At 41.2% G+C, this 25,810-nt stretch overlaps 1 protein-coding gene across 5 annotated transcripts in view; it reads right to left on the bottom strand.

Annotated features, from left to right (window-relative positions):
• Nucleotides 1-2,168: 2,168 nt before the first annotated feature.
• Nucleotides 2,169-25,810, bottom strand: part of Mapk9 (mitogen-activated protein kinase 9) — a 33,973-nt gene continuing 10,331 nt past the window's right edge. For 2 of the 5 annotated variants that reach the window (XM_027427655.2, XM_027427657.2), the window contains 9 exons: nt 22,678-22,736; nt 20,354-20,492; nt 15,155-15,320; nt 14,154-14,225; nt 9,559-9,741; nt 8,177-8,301; nt 7,070-7,133; nt 6,180-6,248; nt 2,169-5,256 (listed from right to left, as the gene is read on the bottom strand). In XM_027427655.2, the coding sequence (XP_027283456.1) occupies nt 5,114-5,256; nt 6,180-6,248; nt 7,070-7,133; nt 8,177-8,301; nt 9,559-9,741; nt 14,154-14,225; nt 15,155-15,320; nt 20,354-20,492; nt 22,678-22,736 (1,020 nt within the window). In that variant the 3' untranslated portion in view covers nt 2,169-5,113. Of the gene's footprint in view, nt 5,262-6,179; nt 6,249-7,069; nt 7,134-8,176; nt 8,302-9,558; nt 9,742-13,718; nt 13,791-14,153; nt 14,226-15,154; nt 15,321-20,353; nt 20,493-22,677; nt 22,737-25,810 lie in introns of all 5 variants that reach the window. The other 3 variants (XM_027427654.1, XM_027427656.2, XM_027427658.2) reach the window with 2 other exon arrangements.

Genomic DNA, 25,810 nt, shown 5'->3' with positions numbered 1-25,810 from the left:
AAGCAAACCTGGTATACCTCCCAGATTCCAGAAAATACAAGAAAGGGAAAAAAGGACCTTATGGAAGCTGCTACACATGGCTAGAGGGTGTACGTCTTACAGGACAACCTGCTGTAGCCTGTTTTTGGCTGCTATGACAGCATACCCAAGACTGGGTAATTTATAGAGAAATGTATTTGGCTCCCAGTCCTGGAATTAAGGAGCATGGCTTGGTCTCTGGCTGTAAGATATTACAAGAAAGCACAGAAAGGGGATGCAGGTGCATGCTCATCAGAAACAAAGGAGTCTAGGACCACTTGGTAACAACCCACCCTTGGGCAACTAACCTAGTCCAATACTTAACTCACTCTCATGAGACCCAACCCAGACATAAGAGAATACACTCTGTTTCTAAAGAAAGACATTAGTCCCATCATGAGAGCCTCTCGAGATCCGATTACCTCTCACGAGGTTCCACCTGTTAAAGTTCTCACCCACCTCTCAATTCTGGTTATTTGGTAACCAACTTGATATCACCTGAACTTCTGGGACAAATAGTATCTGTAATGGTTGGTCTTGACAGTCAACTTGATGGGATTTGGACCTACCTAGGAGCTACATCTCTGGGCATTTCCAGAGAGGTGTGACTGAGGAAATATCAATCCTGAATTTGAACGGTGCTGTCCTACTGGCTGTATGTGTATGTGTCCCCCAGACTGAGGAGAAAGAACGAGAGAAAATGAGTCAAGCCACCAAGCCTTCCCCATGATGACCGAACATACCCTCAAACTCTGAGCCTATTGTTTGGTTGTAAGCCTAGCTTTTAACAGCTCAGCTATCCCTCCAGCCCCTCTGAGCCTATTTTTGTAAGGTATTTTGTCCCAGCAATGAAGAAAGGGACCAATACAATGTCCAAGCCACATCAAATTGGTACCATACATTATCTTCATGGGGGATGAGAAAATACTAGAATACAACAGCTAGAAGGCCAGCATCATCACAGACGCTGATTGGTCTCTGGCTAAAAGGACAAATAATGCTCACAGTGACAAGCTTTTGAAGACAAGCTCAGCTGGTGCTGACTCACAACTGTCTTGCAGGCTCCTGTGATGTTTCTGTTGGGAGAGATCCTCCCTGGATTCCCAGAGGTCTTTATAAACACAAGAGAGTGAGGAATGAGGCTAGTGAACACTCTGGGCCTTGGAAAGGAGCAAGCCTGTTACTCCCTTCTTTATGCCTGGCAAGGTGTGCAACCTCTCCCCAAATTCCCCCTCATTGCTCTGTGGTGGGGATGTAGGTAGATGATCTTGAATTTCTCTTCCAACTCCCAGATACCAAGACAGAGAAGTGAAGCAGGAAACACTCTGTCACAATGGTCCCTGGGCTTTTAAACCACCAAGAGGCATGTAGTTCCAGGCTTTGAGACACAGCATGGGACCAGTTCCCGGTGGTATCCCTTTTACATCACGGTGACTTTCAGCTGCAAGGGATGTCATTCACCACCTTGCCACCCCATCACTGATGATGTTGCTGACTGGTGATTCAAAATGACAACAAAAATATCAAGGCATTACCTTATTGTCAAAGGTAACCTTATACTTAAATTCACACAAGCAGACAATCTTCAGCATAGTGTTGATACACACTACATTTAAATACAGGTATCCCTACTACAAAAAAAACAAAACCCCACCAAACTATCTACAGAGACCATCTCAGTTAACAAAATTATTCTGGAGTTGTTTACACTGAGAGATGGTAGGTCAACAAAAGTTTCCCAATCTAGCCCTTAACACCGAGGCTGGTGCCAACTTCCTGGACCAGTTCTAGTTCTGACAGAGAAAGAGAGAGAGCCTCAGGAGGCCTGCTACTCCTATGGTTTGACGTTTCAAATATCCTCAGTATTTGGAAACTGAGGTGAGATAAGAACGGCTCATTCCATGCACAAAATTACAAGCACACAGGTACCATGAAGGCTTTAAGACAAATAGAGACAGCTTGGCTGGTTCTCCTGGTTACATCTTGTGAGAATGAAACTTTACCAATATTCCAAGCATATTATACATTTTTAAAAGTCAAAACCTACTGCCATTGTTTTGGAAACATTGCAGGGATATGCAAGAGCTTTTCAGTGAGAGAACAGAGCAGTATTCTTACTTGCGGATGTCTGAAATCACGACACTTCAACATCTATTTGTGTTAAGTTTGTAATCAAAATGGTGATGTGGAAAGATACAGTCAGTCAATTGTCACTTTGAAACACACAGGAATTGGACATGCTGTACATTTCTCTTTTAAAATGTAGTTTGTATTATTTTCCACCAATCAAAACACACATAATATATTTTATTATAAAACATTAGGCAATGTTACTTTTGAGATATGCAATTTGAAAGGTCACACCTGTATTTACTACCAGCATGAGACACCAGAGGAGTCCCATCAGAAGGTAACCAGACAAACCATTATTATGACTCACGCATCACTCAGCCCAGATGAAGCCAGTGCTGTGTTTTTGTTTTAGATGCAAGCCCTAGCTATCATCAAGGGCCTGTGGAGGGCTTTCTCCTTCTAACACCAGGCCTCTGGGCTTTGTGTTCTAAAGATTAGAGCACAGCCTGGTTCTGACTGCAGGCCCAGAGCTGTGAGGCACTGTGCAGCCTGTGTTCTGAGGCTGCTCTCCTACCCTGGCTGGACATGTCTGCCCTCCAAGACCTGTGCTTGAAATGGAAACCCAGACCTGGAAGGAGCAGTCATTCCCCTTTTGGTTGAAAACTAAGCCAACAACAACAACAACAACAAAAACTAACCTAGTGCAAATTCCAGATAATCATCAATTACCTGGTTTATAAAAATACATGTCCAAAATAGTGACTTCCAGGGTGTGTACAATATAAATTACAAAAATAAAATAGAAAAGATGAAAAAGTTGAGCACATTTTTCAGTTCTTCATCCAACTCCGGCATTTGCCTACAGAGGTCAGTTCGAAACCATTTGCATTGTCCCAGGACCCTGACAAATCTAGGCTCAGGAGGGAGGACCCTGAAACTGGGGTGAGGTATTTCTTTGGAGCTCTGTGGCCAGTCATAGGTGCACTTGCCTGATAGAAGAGGGTCTTTGCAGGAGACCCTGTCCATACCAGCACAGGCTCCATCCACAACAGGCTCATTGGATATGCAGGGTAAGGGGAGAGCAGAAAGCCACTCTTGGGGGCACCTCCTGACAGTGGGACCTTGGATGAGCCTCCATCATAACATGCTCCCTTTACAGTGTAGGGCAGATAATGTAGCTTACAAGCTTGCTTTCTTCTGTATTTCCCCTCTTAAAGACATTTCAGTGAAGTCTTTTAAAAGAATGTGCATCAGAGAGAAGACCACTGTAAGATGTTTACATATGATGGTGGTAAAATTCATACCTGTGACTTCAGGTTTCCGGGGCCTAAACAACCTGAAGCCATAAACAGGTGTTTCTGCCTCCACCCACATGAGCATTTCCACTTTGTACCTAAAGTGTCCATACATGATAGAAAACTAGTCCTTATTTCAAGATTAATTTTGTTCATTAAAGGTTCCAGTGATGAGACCAACCATTAGGATACAACTGGTGCAGACAGAATCATGTATCAAATGGTACTTTCCATAAAAGTTCTTAGCAAATTTCCTCCTGGAACACGCTCCATAGCTCCCAAAATAATTGAACACAAGATATGAATTGCTAACAAAATAAGCTCAAGGGAGAGCACACTCTGAGCACAGGCAGCCAAGGTATGACCATACCAACTCCATTTCTGCAGCATGGAACACTCAGCATTTTACTAAATCCTGAGTCATTTACAGATCAGAATATCAAAGTATCAATTTCAGGTGAGCAGTTTTAAATCAGAAAACAGTCAAGAGTGAATCGCTACTCTCTAGGATATTTCTTCTTACTCTTCTGAAGAATGTGTCCAGAACATTCATGGACTTCCCTTAGGAAAAGGAAATGCCTCCACAAAATGGAAAATGGCAGCAGCAAACAGGCACAGTGATGAGCCCCACCTCCTAAGAGACCACGTGCTCTTGTTGGCCCTGGCTTCTGTCAGTGACAAAGACCAGTTAAGAGGGAATGCTGCAGAAGGAAGGCTGTAAGAGCCAATCACTTTTCTCCATGAATGAAGGGAGGGGACAAAGAATGGGTGGGCTCTGGGGAGGGAGGCACTGTTCAGTGGCTGTTCGGGAGAGGCCACTTCTGCTCTATGCCAACACTAGACAGTGGGTTCAGGAATCTGCCACCAGCATTCTATTGAGATGGGTGCTTTGTGATATGGAGGATTCTAAATCCATGTCCAGAGGACCAAGGAGAAGGAGATGCATGGGCAGGATTCAAGGTGATGTATGCCTTAAGTAGCAGGAAATACAACTGGAAATTTTGTCATGCAGAAAGCTGTATGTAAAGTTATTCCACACTGAGCAGTTTAAAGGACACAGAGTGTCTATATAAAGAACTTGGTTTTAGCAGCGGTAATTCTCAGCCCAAAACATCACAAATTTAAGAAAAGCTGTATTTTTATTTATTAAATAAATTTAATTATATTCCTTCTGAAATACAAAAGATAGAATAAATCATACCATAAAAGTGGGTAAGATATGATAATATGACGGTGGCCAATTAATACACATAAATCTATTTTTTTTTGTGTATAGACACCAAATTACTAAAGAGGATTAAGAGATTATTCTAGAAGCAGAACTACCTGGAAGATTATTTGGTATTTAAATACTGATTCCCAAAGTGCTACATGGTAAGTTCAAGCAAGCATTTGTGGTCACATGCATACGAGTCCCCACGGTTACACATGAGCTGTCACCACGGACACCACACAATTTGGAAAAGAAATTCATCTATTCTAATTGCTCACCTGAAATGATCTTGAACAAAATCTCTAACAGTGTGGTTTGTACTTTTTCTTCAGACACAGTCTGCCTCACTTTATAGTCTAAGCAGGCAATCCTATTGAACTGAGCAGGGGTGGGGGCATCGTGTTTCTTACATGCAGAACATGGAGTTTTTCAATCTGGGTCCATCAACTCCCATGTGCTTCGGGACCATGGAAGTGAGAGTTCCTTCACAGACAAGCGCACTGTCTCCAACGTATCATCGACAGCCTTCAAGGGGTCCTGTTGAGGCATCGAGACTGCTGTCCGTGTCTGAGGCCAGTGTGTGCTCAGTGGACATGGACGAGATGTCATTGATGGATGAAGACTGTGAAGGGGTGGCCTTGCTGCTTACTGCTGCATCTGTGCTAAGAGAACCAAATGGAATAAAACCTGAGGCATGGGGCTCCAGGCTACTTCCTGACTCTGCTTTGCAGTTTCCTGGTTGTAATGATCAACAGAACCAAGAAACTTGTCTACTATACTTTTGAGCTACTGGAATTTTTCCTTAGCCCTTCTTTGGTTCAATTTCCAAACAGTCTTGGCTTTCCCTACAATGTTCTCTTTTTTTTCCTGTGCACCATGTGTATGTGATCATGTATGATCATGTTGATTACTGAAAAAGATATACCCACTGACTTCAAACAGACCTTAAAGGAAATGGATGAATTTATACTACAATTACCACAGGAGGCTTAGGCCTGAGTGGGGTTCAAATGTTATGGGACATTTAATTTACAACAGGCACACCTCATCTACAGAAAAAAAGCATCAGGATTCAAGAAAATCTTTTGTGATAAAAATGCCTTCTGAAATATACACCCCAAAAAGGAAAAGGCTAGTGCCTGCTATGAATTTTATTTTTGTTTAATGATTCTAAAAACTGTTATTTTAACTTCAAAGGTAAATAAAGCTACCCTATTTCCTACTACCCATGTGTTAGTGTGGTTTGAGCAAAAATAAAACATGCAGGATCTTAGGTCTGCACAAACGTCCATCTTTTTCTAAACTGCATGGGATCAGTGCAAACAGGACCACATTTTAAAAGTCTTCAAATCCAATCTCTTGCTCTCTAAACAGCTGACAGCAGCTGCTGCAAGTCACAACAGCAATGTCTCAAATGCAGTTAGTTAGGGCCTGCCACCTCAAAAGAGTGACTGCATTAGGACACGAAAGAAGGTAGCTACATCACACCAGGGTGGTCCAAGTGGCATTAACACATCATTGCCATTTATAAACATTGAACAGCCAAAATATTAGACAACAAAATTAAAGCAATCACTAACCTGAAGGCTGGTCCTTTACACCATTCTTGCTTCTTTCTTCCCAGTCCATCACTTCTTTATAAATTAGTTCTTCAAAGAGAAACAGAAGATGCTCTGTTGTTTCCCCTGCACCTGAACTCTGCCTCCACACCCCTGGAGCTACCCAAGGGCACCAGAATTTCTCAACTTCCTTTGGCTATCACATAAGTTATTAGGGGTTCACATTCTCATACTGCAAGCATACACTGTGAGCATTGCCATGATGAGTATGTACATGTGTGGGCCACTGACATGCCAGTGTGGAAAGTCTATCATCAATGTTGGCCTGTACTGACTACGGCCCTTAGTCTCTAATGGCCCTGCTTCTGAATGAAAACTTTCAAGTTGTTTCTTTGTTAACCACTTTAGTTCACTGTGGCTGTGTGGTTCATCTTAAAGGTACCTTCTTGCCTATTTTTGGTAATTTCCTTCAAACCAGCTTTTAAAACATAAAACTATATGGCTTAATAGACAAAGACATGTCCTACAGCTGGGCTTCCCCATATCTGTTTAGACAGGCATCTTTGTAGGGAATATGTAGCCTGTACATTGGGTTGGCTCCACCAACTCCCATGCTATCAAAATGAGTGTAACACACTTACTGATGTCAAGGCCACACATCAGTATACGATAATGGAAAATCACATGGAAAGTCCTTGGGTTTCACCTGAAGCAAATTATGATGTCACATATGTTCTATTCTAACACTGCTAGAGTTACACTCTTCCTCAGTGGGAAGTGGGGAGAGAGGAAATTGGGGCTTCTGGGGTCTCAAGGTCCTTTCCAGGAGTCTGGTATCAAAAAATAGTGACAGTTAAGTTCTATAGGACTATGAGAATGGCATAAGTAAAGATCAAAACGCGTGGTTTTACCTTTCCATTCTTCAATTGCATGCTCTCTTTCTTCTAACTGGGCATCATAAATTTGAGGTGGTGGCTGAAAATTAAATATCATGTCAGGTGAATAGCTCAAAACTAGTGGGGCATGATGGGCAGATAGCACTACTTAGAATGTTTTGAATCTATTTATAACATGGATTTAGCTTAATTAACATGTTGCGCAATTTTTTGTAAGCATAATATATTTTATCAGTTTAAAAAATCAAACAATTAGATTTAACCAAAGGAAAGCTATAATAATAATAATAAATAATAAACCTCAATAATCATATGACCTCAAAACGCTCTGCAGACACAGCCCAAAGGAAATTACAAAATTAATAACCATAGGCAGCTTGATGTTCCCAGGAATAAGGCTGTGAGGGAGCTAAATGAGGTGTAGTACTTTCTTAGAGCACACTTCAGCTTATAATTCTTTATATCACAGGACACCCATGCCCAAGCCACAAGCTGATGAATAGAAGATTCTACAACTGGCTGTTCATAAATCCAATTCTTTTGATATAACATAATGTTAAAATGGCAGTCAAAGCTAGACCCAGGACACAGCGGTGTGTTCCACAGTTGGCATGAAGTAAATGCCCCACTGTGTTATAATTTTACTCATAGCTAAGATTCATTCACACAAATGATGCTATGAAAAAACATATGAGAGAATCAGATGCCTAGATGTGGTAGGAAGGTGTGAGCTAGTGCGTCACTTGGGAAGGCTACTTAGCCTCTCTGATTTGAAGGCCTGAATAAGATGTAAGCAAAGTCCAAGGCCTACTGCCAGGTATGAAGCAAATGCTTCATGATTATTACATATCAGCTTTATAAACATAAAGATAACTAGACTACCACAGCACACTCATGTGCACTCCTGAGTACTTAACTCTGTAGCTGTAGCCTCAGCAGCATGTATCCCCCAGGGGTTCAATAGTACTTGTTCTAGTTTTGAAGTCAGGGCCCAAAAATCAACAATCTGCTATCCTCATGTAGCCGTCCTGGACTACTACATGAGAAAAGTTCCAAAGACGGTAGGCCTTGGTTATAAAATTGAGCCCTCTATACAGACGTCTTTTCCAAACAAACACTTACCGCTTCTGCTTCAGCAGGGTCATACCAAACAGTAATATATGGGTGACGCAAGGCTTCATCCACGGAGATCCGCTTGTCGGGATCAATCACTAACATTTTCGATAACAGATCTCTGGCTTGACTTGCTAGAGTGCAAACAAATGACATATTTACATTGCTACCACGGAAAAAAGGAAACAACACAATAAAGATCCAAATGTGAATATACCGACTTCAAGAAATGTTTAAGGGGTTCAAGATCACAGCTTTCAACCTTTAAAAGTCCAATGGCCACCGTCACAGACCAGGCTTTTAGCATGGGAGATGGAAGCAGCAGAGGTGGCAGCCTCAGACCAGTGTCCAGATGACCTAATGCTAAGCGGCACAGGAGACAAGACAGCAAGCACCTCTTTAGGGTGGTGTTGCCAGGAGCATGGACGTGAAGCACCAGGAGTATTTTTCTGTCACAGTAGAACAATGTAAAAATGTTCCCAGTACCCACAGCCCAGAGGTTTCTCTGCTTTGCCTAGCCATATACAATGCTGACAGTATACACTTTTTGTTTTCAATCTAGGGGCTAGTAGTTAGGAAAAAAAAAAAAAAACCAACAAGCTCAACTTAATTAAGCAGAAGGCTCAATGAGGTCTCAATGAAAAGCTCACAATATACAACCAAGGAAAGGCTAGGGTTTCCTGACCCAGGTGCTGCTCACCCTGAGGTAGAGGAGACAAAGCCATTGTTTTTTCTCAGGTGATCACAGTCTAGGAAGAGCATGGAAGGGCAGGAAGGGCCATTCTCACTGGGCCACACTCAATAGTTTCTGTCTAGAATCCTTACTGAAGTGAACTTACTGAACTGAAGTTCTTTGCATTTGAAAACATTTTGAATTTGGATTGCTGACATCACAATGAGTCGTGTGTGTGTGTGTGTGTGTGTGTGTGTGTGTGTGTGTGTGTGTGTGTGTGTGTGTGTGTGTGTGTTTTACCATGTATTCTGAGGCTAGAAGAGGGAGTCAGGTGTCTTCCTCTATTGCTCTCCCCTTTATTCCTTTAGGACAGGATCTCTCACTGACCTGCTAGGCATATGCAGCTATGTGTGGGCTTTCTGTGTGATGTTAGGGACACAATCCAAGTCCTCATACTTGCAGGCATCTTCTAACCCATAACCTAAGGGTTGTCCAGATTGGTCTGGACATTTTAATTTTGGCCTTTTTTTTTTTTTTTTTTTTTTTTTTTTTTTTTTACTTTGTTTTAGCAAGGTCAAGACTCTTGGTCTTTAAGTTTTCACTCTGTGGTGCATTCAAATGTCAGACCATAAGAGATGCTATTTCAGGGTTCTTAACATACATGGGTTTTAGAGCTCAAACATTAGAGAAACAATTATAGAATAAAAGAATACCTTACTTTTTATTTTGTCTCGCTCAGATTCTGATGGAAATATCCAATCTGGAAAGAGCTCTTCAAATTTGATTCCAGGGTACTTTGGTCTATTTTCCACGTAATTCCTCACGGTTGGCTGAAGTTTCTTCATGAACTCTGCAGACGGTGTTCCTAGCTGTTCAATAACTTTATTCCACTGATCAATATCTAAGGATTCTCTTGAGGAAAATACAACTGAAATGCTTCATAGTCATAACATATACAGTACCATCATGCAAAGTAAAATTATATTTATATTTGTGGACAAGTAAGTAACTAGGTCACCCCACAGGATCAGCAAAAACATTTTGGAATAGTATTTAAATAAGGTTTGGTTTTTAAATTACTTAACAAAAACTCTCATTCTCTGCATCTTAAAGACTATGATTATGGCTCATTAAATCAACATAATCTATAAGTTTTTCTGTTATAATTCAAAATGAAATTATGACAAAAATGATTCAACCTATGATATAAATGATTAAACATGAAATAAACAAATGTTACATAAGCAAACTGAAATCAATTTTCATACTAAAGCTACCTTAGACTCACAGGTCTCTAAAGGAGAGAAGAGCTGGAGAGACCATCTGACCTGTCTCATAGCTAGGCAGCAAAGCCTGCGAAACAGGCTGACCACGGGAAGCATACAGAGGGAAGGGGCAGGGGCCCAGGCTCAGGCCTTTCCCACAGACCACACACCCTCCTGAAACTGCCTTAGACAATGATGCTTTCAGAGGCCATTCTGTTTCACTTAGCACCAGCCCATCCCTTCAGCATCTAGTGATGTGTTGTTCCTTCCTTTCAATGTACATGACCTCGGTTTCATAGTCAGTGAGTTCTACACTCTCAAGGTTGCTGGAGTCAGTCCTTAGGAGTGACGACCTCACTTGTACATGCAGGTGACACCAGCTTTGCTTAGCTCTAGGGGTGCTCGTTAGGCCTAGGGTGACTGGGACAATGTCTGTGGAAAGTGACACTGAAGCTGTAAACAGTCACACAAGACAATGCAGGCTATGAAATCACATAAGAGGAGCTTGGAAAGTGACAGGCTTTCTCAGAATATGTGTTTATGCCCCTGGAACATCACCTAGGGCTGTCACACAAACTCAGGTCTTACAGAGCGTTCATTTGGAAGGTCTACTCAGGAAATGGGTGCAGAGAGTGAAATCCTGGGTGCTCTCCTTCTCCTCTCCTTTCATGCACTTTGACAACTCAGGATTATGCACAGGTTTTATTTAGGGGCTTAGCCAAAACAGGAAACCTGGCCCATATTATCCCTCTCTCCATATACTTTTAACACCTCTTCCTGATGTTCCTTCCTCACTGTGAAGACTAATCCTAAGAGCAACATGATGCCCCCACCCCCATATCTCTGTGCCACTTACCACTGGGAACCATCTGGGCTTCTGGCTAAAAGCCAAGCCCATCTACCTTCCCTTCTCACCTACTGAAGGACAAGTATCTCTTATTCTTATTTCTTGATGCTCCACCCGAAACTCGATCTCTACTGGAACCTTCTGCCATCATTCAGACATGATGCTCTCTTCCAAGTTAACAACAGCCACTTTCCTGTGACACCCCTAGTCTGCTTACTGATAACCTGCATCTAATTCCTATGTCCTTGTCCTCTCCTAAATGTACTCTCATCAGACTTCTCTCCCCAGTCATCTGGAGAACTGTTTCCATTAAGGTTGCCAGGGGCAACCACCAGACCCAATGGTAAGTTCTGAGCCCTTCCTCCTTTTCCTTAATCCCTGATCCTTTGTTCATCTCTTCAATGCTTAGTACCAGCTCAAGGTTTCAGTGCTATCAACAAACCAATGATTTCCACATTCCTTTCTTTGTTCCAAATCTTTGCCTTGAATTGCACACTTGATAGATTAGATACTCTGAATCCACAAAGTCATTTGATTACCCCTCGGAGAAGACTCCAGGGCCAACCAACTGGCCTGGTGTGAGCCCCACCATCTCTTTCTGGGTGACTAGCAGTGCCTCCTGCTTCTACTGTCCTCAAGAGATCTTGGCAGTGAATCTTTTACACTTCACTTAGATGAAGCACCTACAAATGGGTAGGTTCTCTCTCTCTCTCTCTCTCTCTCTATATATATATATATATATATATATATATATATATATATATATCTGGATTAGTGCTACAGGGTCATTTTGATAGATGGTGGCAGGGAGGTGGCATGGGGTGGGGGAGTGGGCTTTACCTGGGAAAGAAGCAAGGTGGACCTTCTGGGTGGATGGAGCACAGGTCTTTCATTTAGAAAAATAGGAAGCCATAGCCCAGAAAGACCAGAATTTCTCCAAGATACACAGCTGCCATGAGAGGCCGTCTGAACTTGGACTTCAGGTGGCCAGGCTCAAGTGTTTTCTTTCTCAGAAGCCACAGTAAGGAGAGCAGTTATTTTTCTGCCAAGGTCACAAGCAAACCTCTAGAGAACCTCAACTTGGTTTCTGGAGCCTTTCTATAGCACCCAAATTTTCAATCTAAACTTTGAAAAAGTGAGCAAAACTTTCTTTAGAAAATGATGTTAATTTCTGTGCAACTTTAAAGCACTTAGGGTGACCTTATATATAAAACATCAACTATTGTAACATGTTAACACATAAAATATTTTTAATTATAATTTAAAATTATTAAAGTATACTCAAAAGTACATACTTTTTTCATTTATTCTTACTTTTTGGAAAAAGTAATTTTTTTGTTTTTGTTTTTTCAAGACAGGGTTTCTCCGTGTAGCCTTGGCTGTCCTGGAACTTGCTCTGTAGACCAGACTAGCCTCAAATTCAGAGAGATCCATTTGCCTCAGCCTCCCAATTGCTGGGACTAAAGGCATGCGCCACCACCACCCAGCAGGAAAAGTAATTCTTAATGAAAAAAAGGTAGAAAACAAGTAAGAACTGGCACAAATGTAATCTTCACTGCCATTGGTAGTCCATCACAGTAACCATCACAAGTCCACAAGGTGTTTCTAAGTCATTGGTTTCAAATACCTCAACTTTTCCTTAGTTGATTTTACTTGTAAAATAAAGACTTATTTATAATGTAGAACAGATAAATCAAAGGTAAAGTTATGGAAAAATGCCAGATAAATTATTAGAGAAAAACAAAACGCTGTACTTTGTAACTTGTCATAAAAATGTAAAGAACAATAAATATAAAATGAGTGGAATAAAATATTTCATTCTAAGCTCATGCTGTGTAGAATTCATATTTCAAGAAAGATGTCTTCATGAAATTATAAAAACTACAGCACTATTTGTGATTCCAAACCCTGGCTGCAGAGCCTGTTCCCATGGACTATGGGTCTTTACCAGATAGAGGTCACTACAAGGTTCATAACAAAAACAAAATCAAACACCAATAATAGTATAAGGGGGTTAGAACACAAACGGAAAGGCACACATGAAGAAGCATGTTAGCATGACGAATGTGAAAGATGGAAGAATTCGCAAGGGGAGAGAGCTAGCGCTGATGTGCTGTCTGCTCCCTGTACTCTCCATGCTGATATGACTTGCTGACCATGGCATGAGTCATCTCTTGTGTTTAAATTTACCTTCCCCAGTGTGTCACAGATACCCTTCTGCCTGGAGTCTTTAGAAATGTCTATGAAATGTCAACAAGCAACAAATGAGATCCTGACACAATTTTCATCTAACCGTTTTACTCAAGTTGGCATAGTCTGCTCCAGCTCTGACATCATACCAGTAACAAAATCATATATGACTTAAATCACACATGCGTGTTAGCCTATTAAATTTAGACTGCACCTTTCCCAGTTAATTAATGGAATGAACTAATTTATAAAATAGTATTTCCACTTAAATACCGGAATATATTTATCAAAGATAAATAATTTTACACATCCAGCTATTTCTGATAAAAGAGCTAATATGACTGGTTTAGTTTAACCCTAAGTCTTTTCAAAACTGTCACAGGTATTTGATTGAAAAGAAGAAAATGTAAAACTGAACCACTTGGTCTTTGACACTAATTTAACAAGTGTAATGAAGACCCCTGAGAACGCAGTCTGCATCCCGACAGTTCCTTCTGAGCATTCAGTAAGTAGGCGAAACCATGCTGCCCTTGGCATGGAAATCATGGCCAGGGTCAAGGTCCTGGGGAAGGATACGGTCAGTGCCTTGGAATATCACACAACCTTTCACCAGCTCTCCCATGATGCAACCCACTGACCAGATATCAACTGAAAATAAAATGAAATGATAAAATTATGAAGTGTCATGAACAAAACAAAAGTGAGGAAAAAGGAATTCTAACAGTATACTAGACACACAAATATGGAAAGTAAGTGGCTTGCTAAGGGTGAACTTTTTACACAATATGATGATTGCTGACCTCTACTTTAGCCTGCAGTTTGAAGCAATCTGTGGTTTTAGTGCCAAAGGGTCCAATACTTTACAGCTTAAAAACAAAACAAAAAAGGAACAAACAAACAAAAAACCAAACACAAAAAGTGCCAATGAACATGAAATTCTCAGGGCTACATCCCCCCAGCCCTACCCCAGCCTCCATGGCTGAGTGCTGGGTCTCTCCTTGTGAAGGATACAGTCTCTTCCTGGGAACAGGACTTTATGGAGGACCATTTCTGCCATGATGCACCCGACAGACCAGATGTCCACTACCAAATATCAGGTGATTAAAAAACAGCCAGAGAGCTTTGCATCTCTGTTTCTAAACCACCTCCCAAACTTGGGCAGCCCCCGTAAACACTCATCAGGTGGAACTTTGGTAAATCTGAATGACCATTTTTAAATTGCCTCAACAGAAAGGCAGCAGCCAGTAAGGAAGGGCTGGATGTGGGGTAAGGCCCTTCTTGAGCATGGTTCTGCAGTGTCTGTCTTCCTGTGTGGGGCCAAGCATGGGACTTGGCTAAATCTTGTGGCTCAGCCAGGGAAGGGAGCACTAAACACAGGTAGCAGCTGGAGGGCACTGTGCCTCTCTACAAAACATCCATGTAAACTCACAGTCAAACTCATCTCAAAAGACTTTAGCAAATTTCCATTGTTGTTCTTTGCTCTTATAAATAATCACAAATATTTGTTAAAAATGAAAGTTTAGCTTATATTTAGTTGACACTGCTAGAACAAATGAAGTTTGATGTGTGTGTGTGTGGGGGGGGGGAAGTAGTGAAACCAGTCTACAGTGTTGGTGACCAGGGGACACAGATCCCAGGGCTATGGGCCATGTGGGTGTGCCCACTGAAAGCTGCACACTCAGCACTGCGCTTCTGTGAGCACACGATGCTCTGAACAAAAGTGAAAGATTTTAAGTCCAGCATGGTAGCACATGCCTTTAACTCCAGCATTCAGGAGGCAGAAACAGGTAGAGTTCTATGAGTTTGAGGACAGCCAGAGTTAAAAAAAAAAAAAAAAAAAAAAAAAAAAAAAAAAGAAGAATTTGACAAATGGAAATACAAAATAAATGATTTCTAATCTGTGGAGTACAGGCATCTATATACAGCACAGTGCTCAAACTGTATCTCACTGTATCTCACACGGCCCTTGAGGAAGGACACGCCAGTGATGACGGGAATACTACTTTACTTACCATTCTCTTTGTAGCCCATGCCCAGGATGACTTCTGGAGCCCGGTAATAGCGAGTCACCACATAGGGAGTCATCATAAAGTTGGTGCAGGCTGTCCTTGCCAAGCCAAAGTCGAGGATCTTGAGAGTACAGTCTGATTTTACTACAATGTTGCTAGGCTTCAAATCCTAGGGAGAAAAAATGTTTTAGCTATTTAAATGAATCACAGCATACTAAATACACAATTTCAGTCAAGGGGCTGTGAGTAGCTACTGAACTATGTGAGAATAGGAAACAGGGAGGTAGAATGTTATTATGGAATGCAAGACCCCCCCACCTCTAAACAAGTCAGATGGCCTTTACTACCACTTGTTTCTTTGCTCAAAACTTGAGAGTCTACAAGTCTCTTATATAACATGGAGTGACACATGCATACAACCTACACACACACACACACACACACAGCCTCTGGGATCCTCTTATCTCTAAATGATAATAATAGCTAAATCAATGGTAATGTTTAGGGGATAACTACACACAAGAAAGATTGTGTTTGTTCAGTAAAGATGAAATTTTTGTTTTCTAAACACTTTTGATCTGCAGCTAGCTGAATCTATTGATACAGAACCCAAGGGTATGGAGGTATTTCAGCCAGCAGTCCTTGGCATCTAGGCTGCATGAGCAAGGAGAGCTGCAGCAGCACTGCTTCTAACAAAGACAAACAAACATAGAACTGGAAACCACTCAACAGTGAAAGCCTTCATTTGTCAAAGGAGCCCTAGAGAATGGGAAAATAGCCCCTGGTCTAAAGCAGCCCCTCTGTCTAAAAACTGTACTGATGGGAACAGCATTCCACTTTTCTGCCCTCTGCTGGACAACTAGGATAATAAAAATACAGTTCTGGATGTCTGTCAGGACAGTGGGTGCTCTGTGCAAGGTGTCACCCCAGGATTGTGAGAGGCAACTGATGAAAGGAGTAACCCTGAAGATCCCGCATTTACTGAGATGCAGCTGGGTGTGTTTTACTATGTGGTGGAAAATGTAGGGCTATAAGAGTAAGAAGAACACAGTCTCAGGCTGGGGAGATGCTCAGCTGGTAAAGTGCTTTGAAAGCATGAGGTCCTGAGTTTGCTCCACAGCACCATGTAAAAGGCTGGACATGACAGAGCATATTTGTAATCCAACACTGGGAAGGGAGAGAGCCAGATCTCTGGGGCTCATCCCAGTGAGAGACTCAAAAATCAGGATGGGCAGTTCTTGAGGAACCATACCTCAGGTTGACCTCCGAGCATCTACACACGCACGCACGCACGCACGCACGCACGCACGCACGCACGCACGCACACACACACTCACAACACACACACACACACAACACACATATGCACACACATTCCCAAACACATGAACATGAATAACACAAGGACACATATAACACATATAGTCCTAATCCCACTTAAAACAAGCAAGCACACAACTACAGACAAATAGAGGATAAGAATTAACTCCAGGAACAAAATATTGAAGGGGAAAGAAATATAATCAGAGAATTATATAAGGCTCAACTTTGAAATTTTTTCATATGGTTATGTTGATAAAAAAATACAACAGTGATTCAAATAGAACCAGATTATAACTAAACTGTGAGGGCAGGGGAAGAAACAGACACAGGGATGAGGGTTGTGGACAAGGAATACATCAGTATCTTATTTCCCAAACTGAAAAGGGCAAATAAGAACTAAATACACTGCCCTAAAACATGAAAATGAATTCTTTGGATATGAAATTCATTAAAAGAACTGAAAATTGGGCTGGTGATATAGCTCAATGGTAGAGCACTTGCCTAGCATGCACAAGGCTCCAGTTCCATCTCTGGTACCACAAAAAAAAAAAAAAAAAAAAAAAAAAAACACAACCAAAAGCAAAATCTAAAACAAACAACAGGAACAACAAAACTGAATTCAAAGTTCCCTTCTAAAAGCAGACAGAAATAGGAGCAAGAAGAGGAAATCCAGTTTTCATAAATGTTTATATAACATTTGATCTTTGACGAAAGAACAAATGTAAATAAACAAATGTAAATTTGTTAAGCAAGTTACACTGTTCTGTCAAGAGGGCTCCAACTTTGAAAACTATCAGTTAATGATGGACACATGTGCAGACAGGTTGGCATGGGTACAGGTGGACAGGAGCATCTTGGCAAAGCTGGAAGGGTATGGGCTGCTACCGTGGACCATCTCCACGTGGCTGCAGGACTGGTGGAGGCTTTCTTATTTCTGAATCTTGTGAATTATAGAAAGTAAAACTGGCAAGGTGAGGTATAAAACTTCACCTTTTGCCCTGTTTCACTCTAAAAACTTTCAATATTTAAAATTTTTGTTTATAGTGAAACCATTTTTTTTTTTTTTTAAGACAGAGGCTTGTTATATGGCTCAAGCTGTCCCTGAACTTATGACCTTTCTGTCCTAACATCCTGAGTTCTGGGATTACAGGTATGTGACAAATCAAATTAACAGCAAAATTGAAGGCATGTATCTCCGTGTGAGATGCTGCTTAGAAGAAGGGGGCCAGCATGCTTACACTGGGTAGCTGGCACGCTGAGGCTAACTTGGGCTCTTCACCCACAAAGGCCTGTCATCCAATTTAATATACCTGTGCATTTGAAACCAACATGATGGTTTCAGTATCGATACATCAACATACTAGCATAGATGTACCTGTGTGTTTGAAACATCTCTTCAATGACAGCTCATACCTTTCCCAAATAGACACAGATGTGAGTGTATGAGGCAGGAGTATACGAGGGATCCAGAAGGAACTGGTAAGATATGGTGGAGGTAGTGGCAGGAAACAAGGTGACCATAGAACATTTTCTCAGGTCACAATAGGTTAAGCAAAACAGACACTTGTTTGGATTCTGTCTCATCTGCTTGTAGGCAGGAGTGCTGTCCCTAGGCTAAAGGACCAAATACTCCACGAAAAGGCAAGTGCATGCCAGAATTTCATGAAGTCTCCAAGAACAAGGGGACATTTTTCCTGCCCTTACCTCTGGTTTCTGGGAGGGGGGGAGCAGTAATGGAAAGCATTTTCCCTTCAAAAACTGATACAACTGGTGAATCTGGGAAATTATCATAAAGCATACATTTCATTAAAGGTGTATTTAGAGGGCTGAGGACATAGCTCCGTGGTAAAGCACAGCCTCATTTGAACAGGATCCTAGGTTCCACCCTCAGTACCACACAGAAGGCAATATAGTTAAGAGACATTAAGAATGCCTTCGGGGAGTCAGGTGGGTGGAGAGATGGCTCAGTGATTAAGAGCACTTACTGCTTTTCCATGTTCTGGTGCCTGACACATGGCAGCTCACAACCATCTTTATTTAACTCTAGTTCCAGGAGATCGGATACCTTTTCCTGGACTCCATGCATGCATATGGTACATGTACATAAATGCAGACAAAATATCCATATCCATATAAAATAAAAATGAATATATATATATATATATATATATATATATATATTCTTCTGTATGAGGGAAGAAAACAGCATTGTACTTTATTAGCATCATATTGTTAGGGAAAATTCAGTATCTTAAATAAAATTAAAAAGGATGCCTTCAGTTATTTAGAGGTCTGGGGAAGTTTTCTAGAAGTAGAATAGTTCATTGGAAATTTCTTAGTTAACTATTTTAAAAGTGAGCTTTGCCATCATAATGTCTATCACTTGAAATGACCACTGAGTGGCAGCAAAGGCTACACTTTGAATAACAACTTGGTTGTGGGAGTGCACAAGGGAATGAAATGCTGAAATCCAACACATGCCTGTAGACATAGTCTGCAGGGAGGGTCAGGTCTCTTCTGCCTTCTGGGATGGACGGCAGGGATGAGGTACACCCTGGGAGGCTTCCATTCAGTAGTTTGTGCTAGATCCAACCTTTCTTGGCACCTAACTGATCAGTAAGAATTCTGCCCAATGCTTTGTTTCTGCATCTTACTGTGGTTTCCCTGAAGAAGGGGACTTCTCACTGTTGGAGCAAAAAGTCTGGTGACAGTCTAGGCAAAATCAGCATACAAGCAATTCAGAGAAAGCTGTCATATTCCCAGTAAAATCCTTACTGGGATTATGATCTCTGCTCCTTGTTTCATGTAACACGTTGAGTATTTTATTATTATTATTATTTTTAGTGATACATGCACGTGGAGAGTTTGTATACACATGTGTAGGTTCCCTGGAGGCCAGAAGTGAACCTCAGATCCTCTGGAGCAGGCATTTGCTAACTGTCTGACCTGGGTTCTGGGAACCAAACTCAGGTCCTCTGGAAGAGCAGCAAGCCCTCTTAACCCCTGAACCAAGTCTCCAGGCCCAAGTATTTTTAAAGGTGTATCATGATTCTCTATTTACACAGCAGTACACATTTTAAAAAAGCAAAAACTTATAAAAGCAGCTCAGAGTATCACCCACATTATCTCTTTGGCCTTTACATTCAAGTCTTGACAGTGACAACACCATTGGCTTTCTCCTGCCCCAAATCTAATTTCCTTGCTCATTAAAAAGGAAGTTTCAAATTTGGCAAGAATATTAACAACAGTTCAAATTGGGGTCATTGGTATTTTGGAGTTCTTTACTATTCTTGCAGTTTTTCTCTAAGTTTTAAGTTATCACAAAGTGAAAAGTTAAAACAGAAAACCGTAACTGTTCTGCAGTAGGGTGGCTCCCCATCTCTGTGTCTGTTGTGGCTGAAGTACATGGAGCTTGGGCAACAGGGTTGGTCTGATCAGTATGATTCTATAGCTTAACCTGGATTTTCAAAGTACCAAATTCAAGAAAAAAAGTTCTTGGGGATGGGGAGATGGATTGATGGGGAAAAGTGCTTGCTATACAGCATGGTGACCAGAGTTCAAATGCCCAGTGCCCATGTAACAGGCTTGATGTGGTTATAGATGTAATGTAAACCCAGTGCTATGGGGCTGGGAAGAAGTGGAGTCGGGAGGATCACTGGGTTTGCTGGCCACCAGCCTCCCTCCAGGCATTTAGTCCAAGACTGAACACTTGATATTCCCCTCTGTTCTCTAAACATGTAAATAAGTGTGCACTCACACGCATGCACATACACCACACACACACTCACACACAAAAATATTACATTCTTTTGTAACTAGATAACTGTGACAACCAGATGATGATTATTTTTAAGATAAAGTTATTATGTGCATACTTACTCTGTGAATTATACCAGCTGAATGCAGATGCTTAATGCCACAGAGCATCTGGTAGAGAAGGTATGACATTCTCTCATGGTCCAGTTCCATGTGAATAACCTGGCATAAGTTAGCATCCATTAATTCCATAACCAAGTACCTGAAAATTCAAAAGAGACCAACCATAATCATTAATATTATTTTTAAATCCCTTCATAATTGTTAGATCACACTGCTATGAGACAGTAGTAACGGGATATAATTACTGCACAGTTAGAATAAAAACACGATGTTATTCACTTTGTAAAATTTCCCAAAGAACACACAAACAACTAACTTATCCGATGTCTTTCTTTCAAATTATAAAAGAACAACTTTTATACCATGGAAATAATCTCATACAAACTATTCTACTTTTCTTTTTTATCTGTCTGTCTGTCTATCCATCCATCCACCTACCTACCTACCTATCTTCTGTTTAATCATCTTTCCATTATCTACACTGTGCTACTATAGATTCCTTGATCTTAGCAATACATGATTCTTGTACGGTTACTTATATGAAGGTTCTACTATATAGGGGGTAAATGGGAACTCTGAACTTTCTGCTCATGTTCATTATGTACCTGGACTGCTCGAAAAATGATAACTTTTTGTTTGTTTGTTTGGTTGTTTATTGAGACAGGGTTTCTCTCTGCAGCCCTGGCTGTTCTAGGACTTACTCTGTAGACCAGGCTGCCCTTGGACTCAGAGATCTGCCTGCCTCTGTCTCCCAAGTGTTCTCCGCCATTGCCTGTCTGAAATCTAGTCTTTAAGACCAAATATACAACAATAAACAAGCTCACTGTCCACCACCAGCACATGTTTTTGGCTCACTGTGAAAGCATAGCCCCCAACCAAGGAGGTGCTTAGACACATGATCTCTAATTCTCCTCCCATTGTTTGTGATGCCATTCTGACTCAACCTATGCCAATTCTCTGCTAAAACTGATGGCTTCTACATTTGCAGGGGCCCCAAGGCCAATGTTTCTGCACCTAACTACTTCTTCCCGTTGGAGTGGCTGTGATCAGATCCTGGCTCTCCTCTCACATCATTTTCTTGGTAATGTCCAGCCTGCCACGCCTTTAAGGACCACTTACAGATTTTGGATTCCTTTAATCCAGGCCTCTCTCCTGGACCCCAGGTCCTTTCCTGTCTACCTACTATACAGTTCCACTTGGACCAGCAACGGACATCTCTGAGTCCATGTCTAAAACTTTATACTCCTGATTCTACCTTCTCACTCCCCACCCCACCCCCACCCCGTCTAGTCCTCTTACAGCTCTCCTCACCGCAGTTTCAAGCCTTCATTTGTGGCTTCCCAATCCTCTCTCACATTTAGCTATCAGCAGATCCTATGCCTCCACCTTCAAACAGCTTTCGTGTCTAATCTCAAGCCTTCATCCTGTGATCCACTCGAACCTCTCACATGAATTGCTGTGATGCCTCTCCATACTAACTAGGCTTTTTTGTCCCTACCTCTCACTGTGGATTCTCAGCCACCCAAAAAGCAATTGTTCTTTTAAAACATGTCAAGTGAGACCACTGCTCTGCTGGAAATCTTATTCTGACTCCTTTCCTATCTGCATGCCACTTCCCTAAGCCCACCCTCTCTGCCCTGTCTCTTCCCCCACTGCAGCCACACAGGCCTCTTGTTGGTAGCAGCACACAGCAGCCATGCTCCTCTGCTACTCCTTTGCTCTGGCTATTCCTCCATTCTCAATTCCGCCTCATCCCAGTATCCGTAGGACAAATCCTCACCTCCCCTAAGCCTTTGTCCTAATGCCACCACCTCATCACAGCCTTTCCTGCATCTACCCTGTGATAGTGAATTATAGCAGGCAACTTAACTAGGTCAAGGGACACTGCTCTGGGAAAGCCTTATTTCTACTTTGAATGTGAAGTGTGTCTTGGAGGGTGTTGGGGGCAGTAACGATCATGTGAGTCTGAATACACCAAGTACAGAAGCATGGTGCTCAATGTATGTGAACACTATCCAACTGAGCAAGACCCAGGAAGATCAAATCTAGAGAATGAAGGAATTGCTTCTCTGAAAGCTGAGACAGACTTTTTCTATTGTATCAGAATCAAAATGCTAGACTCTCCCTGAGTTCTCAGGCTTTCAGCCTCTGACTAAAAACTGCACCATTGACATAGCCAGTAGCCCCTGGTTCTGTGGCCCTTGGACTTGGATTGAGTCTCACTGGCAGCATCCTAGTGTCTTGAGCTTGCAAATGGCCTACTGTTTCATAAGCATCAAAATCACTAACTTTCTAAATTTCCAATCTCATGCAAAAATACTTACACATCTTGAAATTCTTCTAGAGTTTTTTGTGGTGTGAACACATTTAACAAGCTAATTATCTGAAAGGAGAAAATTAACTTTAGTATGTCAGATGGATTATAAAAGTTAGGTTGAACATTGAAATGTATTAAAGGTGGGAAAAGGAAGGCAGAACTCAGTATTTATCATTACTATGGTTGTCACCAGAGCATTCTAGTAGATGGCATTGGAAAACTTAGCTATCAATTGAAAGATGTGCTCTTGATAGAATCACTCAGGTCCCCAGTAAGTTAATCATTACTACAGAACTTACAAATATGTAAAAGAGTGAAAATAACAGTTGGAAACACACTAAATAAAGTACCAAGCTAACTCTGGAAACTTAAATACTATATACAACTTTCTGGGAAGTTTTTAAGTATGAAGGCTGAACTTATACTTTATGGTCAAGAAGATCAGGCCTCATGGCCTCGCTCCTTGTAGCCTCCGCGCTTGCAAACCATGTGTTTCGAACTAGAGAAAGGTGAATTACTCATTAAATACACTGGGGCAAGGGAAGGGAAAGTAAGCTGCAGCCACATTCAGTCTTAGGAAACAAAATGGAACAGAGTCTAAAACACTAAAGAATAAAGCAAAGAATATGAGCAAACATTTCTACTGTCCAGGTGTAATAAATAAAGCCTTTTCTAAGCAGGAAACTTAGGATTCTAACTACATTAAAAAAAAAAAACTAAAATTAAACAAACAAACAAACAAATCAACATGAAGTCAAATGAAAAAGTGGGGGAAAGGAACAGCTGAAGCTGGGCATGGGTGGCATGTCACATGTAATTTTAGCAGACATTCACCCATGCCCAGCTTCAACTGTTTTCTTCCCATTTTTCCCATTTGAGGCAGGAGTTTGTAAGTTTGAGTACAACTACAGAGTTCAAGGCTACCCTGGGCTACACAACAAAATCCAAGAATGAAAAAAAGGTTAATAACTTTAATGTATAAAACCTCCTATAATGAATTTTTAAAACAACAGTTTCAGAGAAAAATAGAGCCACCACCATGAAAAAGCAAATTTTCAATGAAATAAAAATAGTTGGGGCTTGTGAGATGGTTCAGTGAAGACTCAAGTTCAGACTCCCAGCACCCACATAAATGTCAATGGGAATGGTGGCCCACTATAATCTCAGAGCTTGGAAGATGGAGCCCTGGAGCAAGTTGGTTAGCCAGACTAGCAAATTAGCAAGCTCTAGGTTCAAGTGAGACATCTTGCCTCATTCATTAAAGGCATACGCCACCACCGCCCAAATAAGATTATTTGATGTGTCAGATTGACAAAAAAACAAAACAAAACCAGTACTACACAGTGCTGGGGGAATCTGAAGTAAAAACATGCTCTCAGAAGCTTTTCACCAAAGTATAAACTGACAGTCTTCCTTGTCATCAGTCTGTCAGCATGTATAAAAACCGGAATTGAGCTGGGTGTTGGTGACGCATGCCTTTAATTCCAGCACTTAGGAGGCAGAAGCAGGAGGATCTATGCCAGTTTGAGGCCAGCCTGGTCTACAGAGTTCCAGGACAGGCTCCAAAGCTATGCAGAGAAACCCTGGCTCATAAAACCAAAACAAAACAAAACAAAAACAAAAAACAAAAAAAACAAAAACAAAAAACAAAAAAAACAACAAATAAACAAAAAACAAGAATTGTATGGATTGTTTGACCAACAATCCTGGCCATGAACTTGCATGGCTTCTAACAGAAAAAGAAAACCTAGAAATAATCTACCCAACAACATGATTTGCTTAGTTTGCTCCCTATGGCTTTTATAAAACATTGTAACCAAGCCTGGGAAAGACAGGGTTTATTTCAACTTACAGTTTATGATCTATCATGAATGGAAATCAGGGCAAGAACTCAAGGAAGGAACCTGGAGGCAGGAACTGAAGCTGTGGCCCTGGAGGGACACAGCTTATTGGCTTGTTTGACTTGCTTTTTAAAATACAGTCCAGAAGCACTGGACCCTCCCACATCAATCATTAATCAAGAAATGGCTCACAGACTTGCCTAAAGGCCAATCTGATGATGACATATTCTCAGTTGAGGTTCCCTTTTCCCAGATGATGCTAGCTTGTGTCAAGGTGACAAAAATACCAACAGCACAATTTGTTAACCAAATCATTATATATCTGTATATGCAACCACTTAAAAATGCATTACAGCTGTGCCCATTAAAGTGTATGAAATCTACCAACATTACAGGGGTGGACAGGAAGAATAGTATAATTGATCTTGTTTATACATATGTGAACATACATACACAAGCATGCTCACTAAAATGTTCATGCTAGTGAACTATGGCTGAAGGGCCCAGGGAGTTTTGCTTTCTAACTTATGTTACTTGAATTTTTAAAAATAATAAACACGCATTTTTGTAAACTGACAAAAATTAAATAAGTAAGATTAAACATACATTGAAAAACTAAAACCAACTCAAACCACAGATGCAAATGGAGGCCAGTGGTAGAGCATTTGCCTTGTGTATGTAAGGTCCTGGATTCAATCCCCAGCACTGCCCAAAATTAAAAAAAAATAATGTGACAAAACAATGAACTGATCTTAGTTGCACACTTAATGTCACCATACAGAAAGATCAAGCACAGATGTTGAAACAAAGGGTTTAGTATAATCTTAAATATTCCCTACTCATCTAAAGCCAGAGAGAGATGTCATGAACTGATCATGCAAATCTCCTCGAAAGGCTGAAGAGATGGCTCTGTAGGTAAAGGCATTGGCCGAAAAGCCTGCTGCTGATGGACTCAGTGTATCCCAGGGTCCCACATGGTGGGAAAAAAGAGAACTGATTCTGGAAAGTTGTCCTCTGACTTCCAATATGAGCAGTGGCATCTCCCTTCCCCCAATAACTAGATGTAATAAAGAATACATCCTAATTTTATCAATAAAATGTAAGCTTTTTTTTTTTAGTGTACTGGATGGTTTTGTGTGTCAATTTGACACATTAGGGTCATCAGAGGAAGGAGCCTCAGTTGAAGAAATGACTCAACAAGATCCAGTTAGTTGTAAGGCATTTTCTCATTTAGTGATCAAAGGTGGAGGACTCAGTCCATGGTGGGTGATGCCATCCCTAGGCTGCTGGTTCTGGGTT

The sequence above is a fragment of the Cricetulus griseus genome, chromosome 7 (assembly GCF_003668045.3).
Source record: "Cricetulus griseus strain 17A/GY chromosome 7, alternate assembly CriGri-PICRH-1.0, whole genome shotgun sequence".
Lineage (NCBI taxonomy): Eukaryota > Metazoa > Chordata > Mammalia > Rodentia > Cricetidae > Cricetulus > Cricetulus griseus.
The sequence above is the reverse complement of the archived record's forward strand: the minus strand, read 5'-3'. Positions and strand labels throughout refer to the sequence as shown.